General features: G+C 50.8%; 1 protein-coding gene across 1 annotated transcript in view; it reads left to right on the forward strand.

Annotated features, from left to right (window-relative positions):
• The window catches only part of Ccdc60 (coiled-coil domain containing 60), a 137,143-nt gene that overhangs the window by 104,539 nt on the left and 20,309 nt on the right, over positions 1 to 12,295 (forward strand). Inside the window, exon 6 of the mRNA XM_026403432.2 lies at positions 9,180 to 9,270. Coding sequence (XP_026259217.2) covers positions 9,180 to 9,270 — 91 coding nt within the window. The remainder of the gene's footprint in view (positions 1 to 9,179; positions 9,271 to 12,295) is intronic.

Here is a 12,295-nt window from a genome sequence, read left to right on the forward strand (position 1 = left end):
CTCAAGGAGTTGCTTGGTCTGGCTGCGACACTGTCTTTTCCATGTGTTCTGGGCGCTCTTTCACCACTTGGACCCAAGCCTGTCTGGACTTGAGATGCAGCTCCCTGGGGCAGCTGGGGTTTGCCCAGGCAGAAGCTTCCAGAACACTTTGTCCAGGCCAAGAAAAGGGTCAGGAGCATCACCTCCAGGGGACAGGGGTCATGCCCAAGCTTTGAGGCCACGGTAGAAAGAATCACACGGGGCGTGCAAGGTGGAACAGGAAATAGGAACCAACGAGGCTCATTCTTTAAGAAATCAAATTGTCTGTAAAAAAAAAAATGGGACCCAAAATAATAATAAGGAACCCAGTCTTGAGGAACAGGATTTGCACTGTGAAAACCACAGGCTGAGTCTAATAAACCCCGTCCCCAGTGCTGAGGGTCCTCTCCTCCACCTCCATGGGCCCAGGCACCTCTCGAAGCCCTGCCTCCCCAACAAGTTCAGTTTTCTTCTCTTCCAAATATTGAGTCCTCACTAACTCCTTCTTCAAAGGACATTGACCACCGTCCCTCCTAGTCCCCCAGTTTACCTCTTGCACCAGGACCCGGATCAACTAGCCTCAAATACAATCACAAATGTAAATTCTGCATCTATCCACATATGAGTAACTCTTGTAATCTCTTTTTTTTTTGATATAGGGTCTTACAAACTATTTTTAAGTAGTAATAGTTTACTTTTTTCTTTTTAACATCAGAATCCCTGTAATGTAAACCAGATTGTTCTGAAGGGACCCTCTTCCGGAAGGAAGAGATTTAAGAGCTGAGAGACCCGGGGCCCCACTCCCATGCTGGCCCCTCAGTTATTTACAAAATAACTTTATGATTCCCAGAATTTGCTTGAAACCCACAGCCTCCAAACATTCATCATGCATTATTCATTTTTCTTTAAAACCAAACTGTCCAAGTTATGAGTGAATGCAATTTACTAGAAATTTTTCAAAAAAAAATTTATAAGCATATAAAGTATAAAAGCTTTTATTCCCTCCTTAGAGAAAAACTCCTTTTAAAGGTGTAAGGTGTACCATTCCAAATCTCTTTTAATACCTTCTTCACCTTATAAAAATACACACATACTTTTTTTTTTTTTTTTTTTGGGTACAGGGGACTGAACCCAGGGACACTCTACCACTGAGCTCCATCCCCAGACCTTTTTACTTTGTATTTTGAGACAGGGTCTCACCATGTGGCAGAGGCTGGCCTCAACTTGCAAACTTCCTCCTGCCTTAGCCTCCCTAGTCACTGGGATTATTACAGGCTTGCACCCCCGTGCCTGGCTCACAGATATTTTTGATGGAAAATGGTTTAAAATATTATTCTCGACCTCATTCCCCGCCCTCACCTTTTACGGGGACTCATGATGGCACCTACCCATCTTCCGCATTCTGCTCATATTGAAAGGCACACACACTGGGGCATTCTGTGGTGTGGATGGAACATAATTCAGATAAGCACATCTTTACTGACCGTGTACACGGAGGCTATTCTCAAATTTTTGACATTCCAAGTGGCACTTCATGGAACATTCTTGCACATGTCTTTCGTGCCCTGTTGTGAATATTTCTTTTGATTGGATTCTGAGAAATGGGAATCGCTAGGTCAAAGCAACACGTACATTTTTTTTCCCACCGTTGATTGCTTAGATTCTAGGAAAAAAGCCCCTGAGCCCGGGGACTACTCATTGCATGTCACCTCCCCAACCCAGCCACCAACAGCAACCTTGCCTCCGACGTGTGCACACCCACCCTCCCTCACAGAGGGAAGAGCATCCTGTAGGATGTGGACGGAGGAGAGAGAAAGGGCCATCTTTATTTTCTTTAATTGCTTTTTTTTAAAAAAATGTGCTCAGAATGTAACAAAAAAAAATTGTTGATGGCAGTAAAAAGACATATTGGTCTCATTGAGTATCGAATGTTCTACCGTGATTGATAAGGGCAGGGGTCTAAGGCTGCCCAGCTCTCTAAAAGCAGAATCGGAATAATTCAGACAGTCCCAAGAGAATACTGCAGTTCAAGAGGTTGCCTCTGGCAGGGAGAGTGTCTTGGTGGGGGTCTTGTTTTTCTCTAGTAGACCATTTCCTCCTGGTAGGGACCTTTGACCCGGGGCCTGGGATATGATGGTAAATGCTTAACAGGCAGTTTTTCCGGGGCTGGAGAGACGTGGTTTGTAGTAAGGCCAATGTCCCTGGTGTCAATCCCCCGCCGAGGCTGATTTCAAGATGGCCAACATGATGATGTCACTGGGCTTGGGGTCGGGAAGAGTTGCACCTGGGGTTTTCGGCCATCCAGAGGAGCCAATTCCAGGACCCCAGGGTCTGTTTAAATGACAGCTCTGGGGGACAAGAATTCCTGGTTATGGATGCCTTTGGGACTTCAGGCTAGAAAAGAAACTTCTGAGCAGAATTTTAGCAGCAGATGAGATCCGTGGTCACTGGGTCACTGGGCAGACACACAAGGCCCACCAAAGAATCTAACTCCAAAGAGAAACACCTCAGGAAACGACCCCAAGAAGAAACCCCAGGTCCCCAGTTCTGGTGAATGCTCATCCGAATTTCCATCAGCCGAGAGCCAGCCTAGACCCTGCCCCTGCCAGCCCCCGGGGATTTTCTGAATCCATCCCTGGTGACCCGTGGCTCCCAGAGCATCATGACATCTGCATACCAAGCCCCTCTCTTTATGGATTTTATAGCAGGCATGTGGGGGTGCTTCAATACCTCCGCGTGGGTGGGGCACACACAGCGAGATTTGACCAAGGGGCAGCTGGATTGCCTCGAGAGGTACCATCAGCATTCACAGCACGAGGATCTCACGTCTGGATGGATTGATGGCTGGTCAAGAGAACGGGCAGACAACAAATTTTAGGATTAGCTGCACCTGAGTCTCTGTTTTACTTAGGGGGGGGAACTTCTCAATTCCCAATTTCCTCCTACAGCAATTCAAACATAGCACCACATCCCAGCACCCTGATCAATCCTACTGCTCTTAGGAGAGTTTATTTCTATTGCTCAGACGATAGGGTTCAGACCAAGAAGAGAAACTAGCCTTCGATACTGTGACAATTATCCTTCTGCAAGCGGTACGAACCTCTTTTTAGACAAAGTCACACCTGGTTTTTTTGTGTGAAGGTCCCTAAGTCTTTCCGTCCTTGGGGCCAACTGTGTTTCAGAATTCTGACTTTTTTTTTTTCTAGTTTAAAAAGGAAGTATGAGGTTTCTACCAAGGAGGCCCAAGGCGGCACAGACGTGAGTCTGCAGGAAACAAAAAGTGAATATTTATCCTAAGTTCCTAAATAAAGGGCAGCTCCTTTCAGGTCTCATTTTGCTGCCAAATAAGTTATTAAAATCTTGTTATTCAATCCCTTGGGGGGTGGTTTGAAATAGAGGTTTTAGACCTGAATTGACGGTATTCTTATTAGAGAATATCTTGGCTGGGCTCAGTAGTACACACCTGTCATCCCAGGGGCTCTGAGGCTGGAGGATCGTGAGCTCAAAGCCAGCCTCAGCAACTCAGCAGGGCTCTAAGCAACTCAGGGAGACCCTGTCTCCAAGTAGAACATGAAAAGGGCTGGGGATGTGGCTCTGTGGTTAAGCATCCCTGGGTTCCATCCCTGGTACCCCCCCCACAAAAAAAAGACTATCTTTCCAAGGGCTAAGCCTGTGCAGAACTTTCTGTAGAAGCAGATGAGCAAACATGGCAGTGCCCTCTCCCCATCTTTCCTGCCGTCTTCCCTAGTCACCTTGGGGAAAAGCAGGGGAGACCTAGCAAAAGAAGGGAGAGAATCCAGAATCACCAGTTTACCCTCCAGGTGGGGGACAGCACACAGAGCTGTCCCCACAGACCTGTGCTGTCCCCTGGAGCCAAGGAAGCAGCTCAGTCTCATTGCCTCCGACTGCCCCCGACAGATCCCTCTACCCTCTGCACCCACTCTTCACTGGGGGTTTGGGGGACAGGTGAGTGGAATCCTGGTTACTGTAGCTTCTTCTGGATTTTTAAATATGATGATGTACGTGTTTGTTGCTCTGCTGTCTCCAAAACATTTCCATGCACTCTGAGTTCAAAGCTCTTCACACTGTGCGGCTGGGGAGCCAGTTGGCATAAAGATTCTGATCCAGCAGGTTGGGGCCTGACAACCTGCATTCTAGCAAACTCTCGGCAATCCTAACTTTTATGGAAGGAGTCTAGGCACGAAGAATACCTCCTTCCTTGTAAAAATACAGATGGCTCAAAAGGAACCCACACTTTGGTGGCTCAACACGAACCCCTAAATCCATCCACTATTTATAACGGAAATAGCCGGAGCTCGGAACCGGGCACTGCTCTGACTCTATGACCCCTCATCTGAGCCCTGTTCCACCCGGCCAGTGCAAACCCCGAGGCCCAGAGGACGGGAGTCACCTTCTGCAAGCGGCAGAGCTAGCCCAAGACAAGTCAGGATCTGAACCCAGCTGGAGAGCGTGGGTGCTCAACCGCTCGACCATCATTTCCAGTGTCTGTAGCCGAAGCCCAAAGTCTCCTGTTAATTTAGAGAATCATCTGGTGCCCTCCCTCAAGGAAAAAAAAAAAAACAGATTATCTCTACAAAGTGGTACATTAAAAAGGGACCCACTTATCAAGATGATCTAAGTATCATTTTCTTTCCTAAAAGAGCTGAAAGTATCATTCTGCACATGCGGCTTTGCCACTCCGGGCTTCCTGTTTAACACAGGAGGAGCATCCCTTCGCACCTGCACCTCTGGAGCTGATGGGTATAAGAATATACAGAAATATGTTCACCGATTCTCCAAGGAGGAAAAAAAAAGTTTTTCCAAAATTTTTGCTTTCATGCAACAGGGCAGCCTCCTTGACCAGCGCACCCAATGGCACTTCTTACTGAAATGGCTTCTATTTAAAGGGGCCTGCGCTTGGTCCTGTAGCCCCACCCCCACCCCCACCCAAGAATACGTCACTGTCCTCCAGCTCTGCCTTTTGCTGGTGGCACACTGCTGGGAAGGCTGCAGCGCAGATAACAGCCCACGTCCTGCTCTCAGGAGCTTCCCCCTGGAGAAGGGGGGGGACAACAGATAATCAACATGTCACAGTCAAGATAATTTGAGATAGCTCTAAGTGAGGGAATGAATGGGTGATGGGGTAGAGTGGCAGGGCCTGGGGCTGTGCTTTGAAGTTGGGAAGGCTGGCTCAGGAAGTGACAGGTGCGGGAGTTCTTGATTTCCCCTGCTCCCCGCTTTGTGCGGCTGCAATCCCCTCACCGTCCGCTCTGGTACCCCAGCCGACATCGGGGAGTGGGAGCAGGCTGATCAGATGGTCTCATCCCTCCTGAGGCAGGGCGGGGCCGCCTGGCCTTGGGGATCCCAAGAGATCCGCCCCTGCCCACCCCCAGGTACAGAATCCGCGGTTCCTGCCCTCAGCCCCGGACAGGTGGACGCGGCCTAGACCACGACTTTCCACCCCCGAGGCACAGGTTTTCAGCCCCAGGGTGAGTCAGAAAGTGAGAGTGGAGTGGTGGAGACGATGGCTGGTAGCCACTGTCAACAGACATCTTCAAATGACGGCCAGGGACAAGACGTGCTCTGTGTCAAGACGTGCCCTGGGTGGACACCATTAAAAGAGAGGAGACCGTTCTCAACGCCCTCTTCCCTGGATTTCTGGCCAACGGGATCCCCCAGAAACCTTCCAAAGGGGGAAATAAAGGTCTGAAAATCACGGCTACTTCTCCCCCATAGAGCTGCCCGGGGCCTCGTCCCCACCATCGGCTCCTCCTGAAAGTCACAGTAAAATCTCTGATGCAGCCAGGCACAATGGCGCACGCCTGTCATCCCAGTGGCTCTCGGGAGGCTGAAGCAGGAGGATCGTGAGTTCAAAGCCAGCCTCCGCAAAAGCAAGGCCCTAAGCAACTCCGTGAGACCCTTGTCGCTAAATAAAACACAAAATAGGGCTGAAGGTGTGGTGGTGAAGGGCCCCCAAGTTCAATCCCTGGTACCCCCCCCCCCAAAAAAAAAACACATCTCTTCTGTGAAAAGCACACCATGGCTGTGGGTAGGCGAACTGTACCTGGTTCTCTGGACAAGGCACCCACTGGCTCTTAACGAGCCCCACTTCTTTTCCTCTGCACAGCAATCATTTGTATAGCTCATATTATCTCCCCATTTTACAGACGAGGCTCAGAGAGGCTACAGAACTTCCCACAGAGTCGTGCGTTCAGGAAGCAGTGGGCAGCGGGGGCTGGAACAGTGGGTTTCCCCACTGAGATCACCCTCTTCTGGTTCTGATGCTCAGGGGGACTGGCCCGGGTCTCACAGATGGGACATTGGGAGCATCCATGAGGGGATCCTGATTAAACTGCAGTAACATGCAACCCCCACATCTCAGCAGCTTCATGCCACAGAAGCTCCTTTCTTGCTGCCCGGACTCGACCCGCTCTCTGCTCATTACAGCCAGGCGGGGGACGGGGCTGCAGAAGCGCCATCTCAGCACAAGCTCCCGCCATCTGACTCCAGGACGGCCTGGAAAGCCCCCGCCCTAGCCTCCCCTCTCTCACTCGCTGGCTCATGCTCATGTATTCTTGAACAAAGCAAGTCACCCCTGACTTGAGGGAGCAGGGAAGCGGGTGGACTGCACTAATGATCTGGCCACCAGGCCCCTGGGGGAGGACCTGCAGCTGGCCCTGCCCTTCCCCACGAGGTGTGCGGTGGCCATCGCTACCCCCCCCCCCACCCCGTGGCTTTGTCCTGTCCTCCCACCTATCGATCTCCCCGTTTGGTTTATTTGCTACTGAAAATGAAACATCAGAGAGACCGATTCTGTCCAACCAGGGCTTTTCGGTGTCGGTGGCTTTGCCGTGCCAGGGCTCCGGGGTGCGTTTGAAGGTCTGCGGGAGACTCGCTGCGTTTTTTTTAGCTCATTTAACGTGGCCCCTTGAAGTGGCCATAGATTTCAGGTCGTCTGGGAAGTCCGCATTGGCGGAAAACTTCCCTCTTCCCGATTGGGCCTGAACCTTTCAGGTTTTTTGAAAGCCTGGCTGGGGCCAGATTTAATTCTGAAAGGGGAAGGGGGTTGCTTTTGAACTTGAAGAAAAAAAGCGGGCAACTCAACGGGGGTCTCCGGAGCAAAGAGAAAAGCAGAAGGCCCTGTGGTCTTGAAAGAAGATCTCCGGCGCAGAAGCAGGGGCTCCCCGTGGGTGCGCCTCAAATCGGACTTCAGAAGCGCCCCGAGCTCCAGTATTGTTTCTAGGACTGAAGGACCCCCGTTCTTCCTCTGGCTGGATTTTAAATATTCCCTAATTTGATTACTCTGGGCAGGGGTGGGGAGAGCTGGCAGAACCCACTTAAATGAGCTTCTCTGTTAATCATTCAGGGGGCTCTGTACCGTGTCATCAAACCCAACGTCTTACACAAAGCTTGGAGACCCAAACTCACCCCCGTCCTCCCCAGCCTGACTTCTTGTGCCGGGGCCGGTGTGCATTTCGTGTCCCGCGGTGGTGAGCTGGTTATCTGTCCCACAGGTCAGTGCTGGTGAGGACGGGACGGTCCCCTTAAGAGTCCTTGATGGTGCTACTCAGGTCCCCCATGCCTGGGGAAGCCAGTCTTACGTTGGGTTTATCTTGATCACCTTTTGCCTCTGGAGATCTGGGCACTGGGACCCGCCACCGCACTGGGAAGCCCCCACCCCCCCATAAGCCCAGACCCCTGTGAGCATGCGTATCTGCTCACCTCCTCACGTCCCCCAGGCCCTGCTCCACGTTAGAAGAAAGCCAGACAAAGGGCAAAAGGATCCCAGGCCTCTAGAACCCTTTCTGCAGAGAAAAAGGAATGAGAGAGAGAGAGAGAGGAGAGAGAGGTGGGGGTGGGAGGATGGCTGATGGATGGGCCAATCAACCAATCTACAGACTCGCAAGAGATCAGACCCTGCGACTCCCCCCTCCTTGCCTCTCAATAGAGACCCCCTGCCCCGTCACCACAAGCCCAAAGTCTAAGGAGACTCCGAACCAGCGTTCCCTTAACTTATTTGGCAGCAAAATCTGACCTGAACCAAATTGATGAGGTGCCACAACCTGATGCTATTTAAAGTCTTCATTGAACTGATATAAATATCCATGCATTTTGTTAAAGAAATAGGAACATGTTTGATTATTGCCGAGACCCCATTAGAGGGGTCATGGTCACACACAACAGAGGCAGCATATTTTCTTCCAAAAATGTCCGAATTATAAGAATTTGGCAGGAAAATAGCTCTTCGGGTCTCAGGTAAGGGTTTACAGGCACGTTACCAACGGGGCCTGCCGGGGCTTCAGTCTCCTGCCCAGGGAGTGATCAGCCAGGCTCGGTGCCCCTTAATCCAGGCCACTTGGGAAGCTGAGACGGGAGGATCACAAGTTCAAGGCCAGCCTCCTTGGTAAAGTGACACTGGGTTAAGTCCCCAGTACCATCACCATCACCACCAACACAACACCAATAATAATACAAAATTGCAACATAAACTTAGGTACAGGGTCCTTGGAGAAGGCACCCCTAGAGGGAGGGTCCCTGAAGCTGTGTAAATCTGCATCTGGGTGAGCACGGAAGCCCCCCCCCCCGAGTTTTGTTTTCTCATCTGCAAAATGGGACCATAATGACAGCATCACAGGATCTCGGCGACTGAGGAGATTCTGCAAGGACACAGAAACATCGTGAAAATAGCCTCCAACAGAACTTGGGCTTCAATAAGTCTTAAACCAGTGATTGTCCCTGTGCAAACCCCTCCCCCGGCTCCCCCAGCCCCATCGGGTGAGATTCTCTGTGTTGCTCCAAAGTGCTCCTGATGCAGGGCCCTGAAGTCCTAGAACATGCAAAACATTCACAAAGGAACATACTTCCCACTTCCTCTGAGACGTGTCCTGGAGTCCCAGAGCACACAGCTGTGAGACCCACACAAAGACAGCCCGCCTCCCTCAGCCCGGGCCAGGGGCAGGGGTCCCTCCCGGCCTCGAGGTTGCAAAGACTCAGCTGCAGAGCATCAGGGCAGGGGTGGGGGTGGGGATCTTATCCCAGGCCAGCCACCATCCACCCCCTGGTTCTTACATTTCAAAAAAAAAAAAAAAGAAAAGAAAAGAAAACTTGTAATAAACAAAGTCTGTGCAAACGGAGAACTCATTAAGCTGTTTCTCACTCAGGGACCCGGGGGGAAGCAAGAGCTCGATAAAAAAAGTCAATAAGGACAAGTCCATGGCCCAGAGGTGGGAGCACTTCGTCGCCACACCAAAGGTAACCAGCTGCGGGCCGCCCTCCCGGTAGCCACCAGCCCCCGGCCTGGGCAGGGACGGATTTTGCCCATCTTTTCTCTAATGCAAACTTTTTTTTTTTTTTTCTTGTTGGCTTTTGGAGTGAAGGGAAGAGACCACAGGCTGTTGGATGGTTCTTATAAATTTTAATTAAAATGGTTATCTGGGGATTATAGGAAAAATGACATTGGGCTGGACGCTGCTTGAGAGGGGGTGCTGAGCGGCTGTTCAATAAGATGTCACCAGAAGGAAATGGACTCATCTCACTCCACCTCCTAAATCAATAACCCTCTCTCTCTCTCTCTCTCTCTCCTGAGTGCTCCAACAGACAAGATTCCCTACAAATTAGAATGTGTGCTCACTGTTAAGAAAATATCTCAACCCCAAGCTACTCCTCACCCCCAAACTCCCGGGTTCGTCCACTAGATAAACAAGCCTCCCCACACTGCCCGAGGCAGGAGGCGATATTTCAGGAAGTGAAGACTCTATTGTCGGCTGAGCCTGTCTGTCCCTCACCCACAAAATGGACACAGTGCTGGTCCCTGCCTACCTCACAGTCGTGGTGAAGAACGCCATCTGCAAAACTCACTTTGAAACTGCAGAAAGGCTGAGCCTGCTTAGCAATTTTTAGAGGCCGTTTTTCCATCAATGTACTCATAAGGAGGCCAGTTCTCTGCTAAGGAAGTTCTTTACTTGAATTATCCAACTCTGCCTTCTTAATAACCCCACGGGACACTATTCTTATCCTCTGGTGGGAGAGGAGGAAGTTGGAGTTCAGAGAGGTTAAGTAGCTTGCATGAGGTCACACAGCTGGGTGGCGGCAGAGGCAGGAGTTCATCTTGGGTCTGTCCATGTATTAAACCTTGAGCTCTTCCACTGTACGTTCCCCTCCACAGACCATTTGCACCATTTTCCCTGCTCTTTTTGTCAGACCGCTCCTAGATCTGAGAAGCAAGAGCCTTTGTCTCTATCTCAGAAAGTTGCTATGGAGATATTGTGCACATCCGTCTCCAGAGATGCACAGACAGAGCAGCAGGAGCTGCAAACCCTGACAAATGTCCTTCAGGAATATTCACAACTAGAACTGGAGGAGGGGGAGTGAACTGCTAGAGCCGAACTCTGACAAAATTAAATTCCCCAGCAAGCCTGTGTGGGGTCCCACCCCGGACCGAAGTGGGGTCCACTCTGGAGGCGTGAGAGCACTGAACGGGATGAAGGACACCTGGTTCAGTCGCGGTGACTCCATTCACTATGCGACCTCGTCCCCTCTCCTGATCTCAGTTTCTCTGCCAATCAAGGACGGAGCATTTGGAAATCCCACGGCCCTTGATATCTTTCTGGAACCATGAAGACCTTGACAGGGCCCCAGCTGTGTTCCAAAGGGCCAAGAAAATTGTGCAGATGGAAGAATCAGCCCGGGGGGGGGGACACAGTAGGGAGGGGTGAGGTCTGTGGCTTCTCTTTAGCCAAGAAAGCTAAAGAAAAGCCCCTCTGCTCAGCACCAGCTCGTTTTGTCACATGAGAATAAAAACTCAGGCCTGTCTTTTCCAAGAGGAAAAAAAAAATCTTAGGTTTTTTTATGTAAAAATCTCCTAATGTATAAAATCCAGGCTGATTAAATATGTCTCCCTGGGAGCCACAGTTTGCAACCCCTGCTTCTTAGAAAGTCTAAGGAACCATTCAGGGATTCTGCTACCAAAAAGTCAGCCCCTACTGATGTGGTTACCATTGCTTCTAGAAGCATTTGGGGATGGAAGTCAACTCAGGGGAAGTCCGTTCCATAAAGGGCAAGCAAGGCGCTGAAGCCGCCTGTCACATCTCCCCCCACCCCCACCCCACATTTTTATTTTTCCGCCACTCTCAGTGAATCAGAAGTGTCAGCCCTTCGCTTTGGACTTTCCTGGCTGGGGTGGTTAATGGAATTTTAATTACTGGCAACTTGGAGGAGCACAAGATGAAATCCTAGCTCGGAGAAGATGCACACAAAACTGTGGCTAGGGAAGGCCCTCCTGAGGTCCTCCCAGTTCCACCTCTGAACATTTTGTAAGTGCCTTGGGCTCTCGGTTCAGGGCTCACTGCAAGGTTCCAAGATGCCCCTGCGACCGACCGTCTGTCCAGGCTCCAAATCTGACATTGAGAAGAAGAGTCCGGTTTCCAGCCCCAAGAATCTGTACTGTGGCCGAGAGAACAGAGGCAACCTGTGTGTGTGCCACCCCTGAGCTCTGACATCATCTCTCCCCTGGGTGGCCGGCAGGAGAGGGGCTGTCCAAAGTCAGGACAGAGGGAGCCTCGTTCCCAGCTCCTAATTAATCAAAGGAGAGAACTCGCCAGCTCTTGGTATTTGCTTTGACTTTTATCACAGGCGTTTTGCAACCCCTTGGAGGTCTGGCTAAGCCCAGTTCAAACTCCGATCCTCCCCCCAGTCTGTCACATCCTGAAGCATGCTGCCATTTGGGTAGAATGCCACTGAAGAGCCAAGCCCAGGAAGAGCTCACACGATAGCCTTCCCCCCACCTTCTTCTCCCCCTTCCTCCACTTTCTCCTTCCCCTGTGCAACCAAGAAATCCCTCCCCTCTTCAACGGCAGGGAAGTTCCACCCACATTCAGGGCCCCTTGAGGCAGCCAATCAAAATACGGCTCCTCCAGAGATTCAGGAGGCCCGGGCAGGAGGATCACAAGTTCGAGGCCAGTCTCAGCAACTTAGCGACACCCCATGTCAAAACAAAAAATGAAAAGGACTGGGGAGGGGGCTCAGTGGCCAAGCACCCCTGGGTTCAATCCCGGCACAACTGTGTGTGTGTGTGTGTGTGTGTCTTCTGATCACATCATGGACTCCTGAAATGAACCTGCTGAACACAATTCTCTCCACCCTCTTCTGTGTGCTCTTCTGCCCCCTCTCTCCTTCCTGTCTTCTTCCCTGGGCAACTTTGTGCTTCCTCTAAAGAAATCATTTGTCTGACCCTCCCCCCCCCCACACACACACAGCTTTCATTTAAAATGTTCTCAAA

This window comes from Urocitellus parryii, chromosome 3 (assembly GCF_045843805.1).
Source record: "Urocitellus parryii isolate mUroPar1 chromosome 3, mUroPar1.hap1, whole genome shotgun sequence".
NCBI lineage: Eukaryota > Metazoa > Chordata > Mammalia > Rodentia > Sciuridae > Urocitellus > Urocitellus parryii.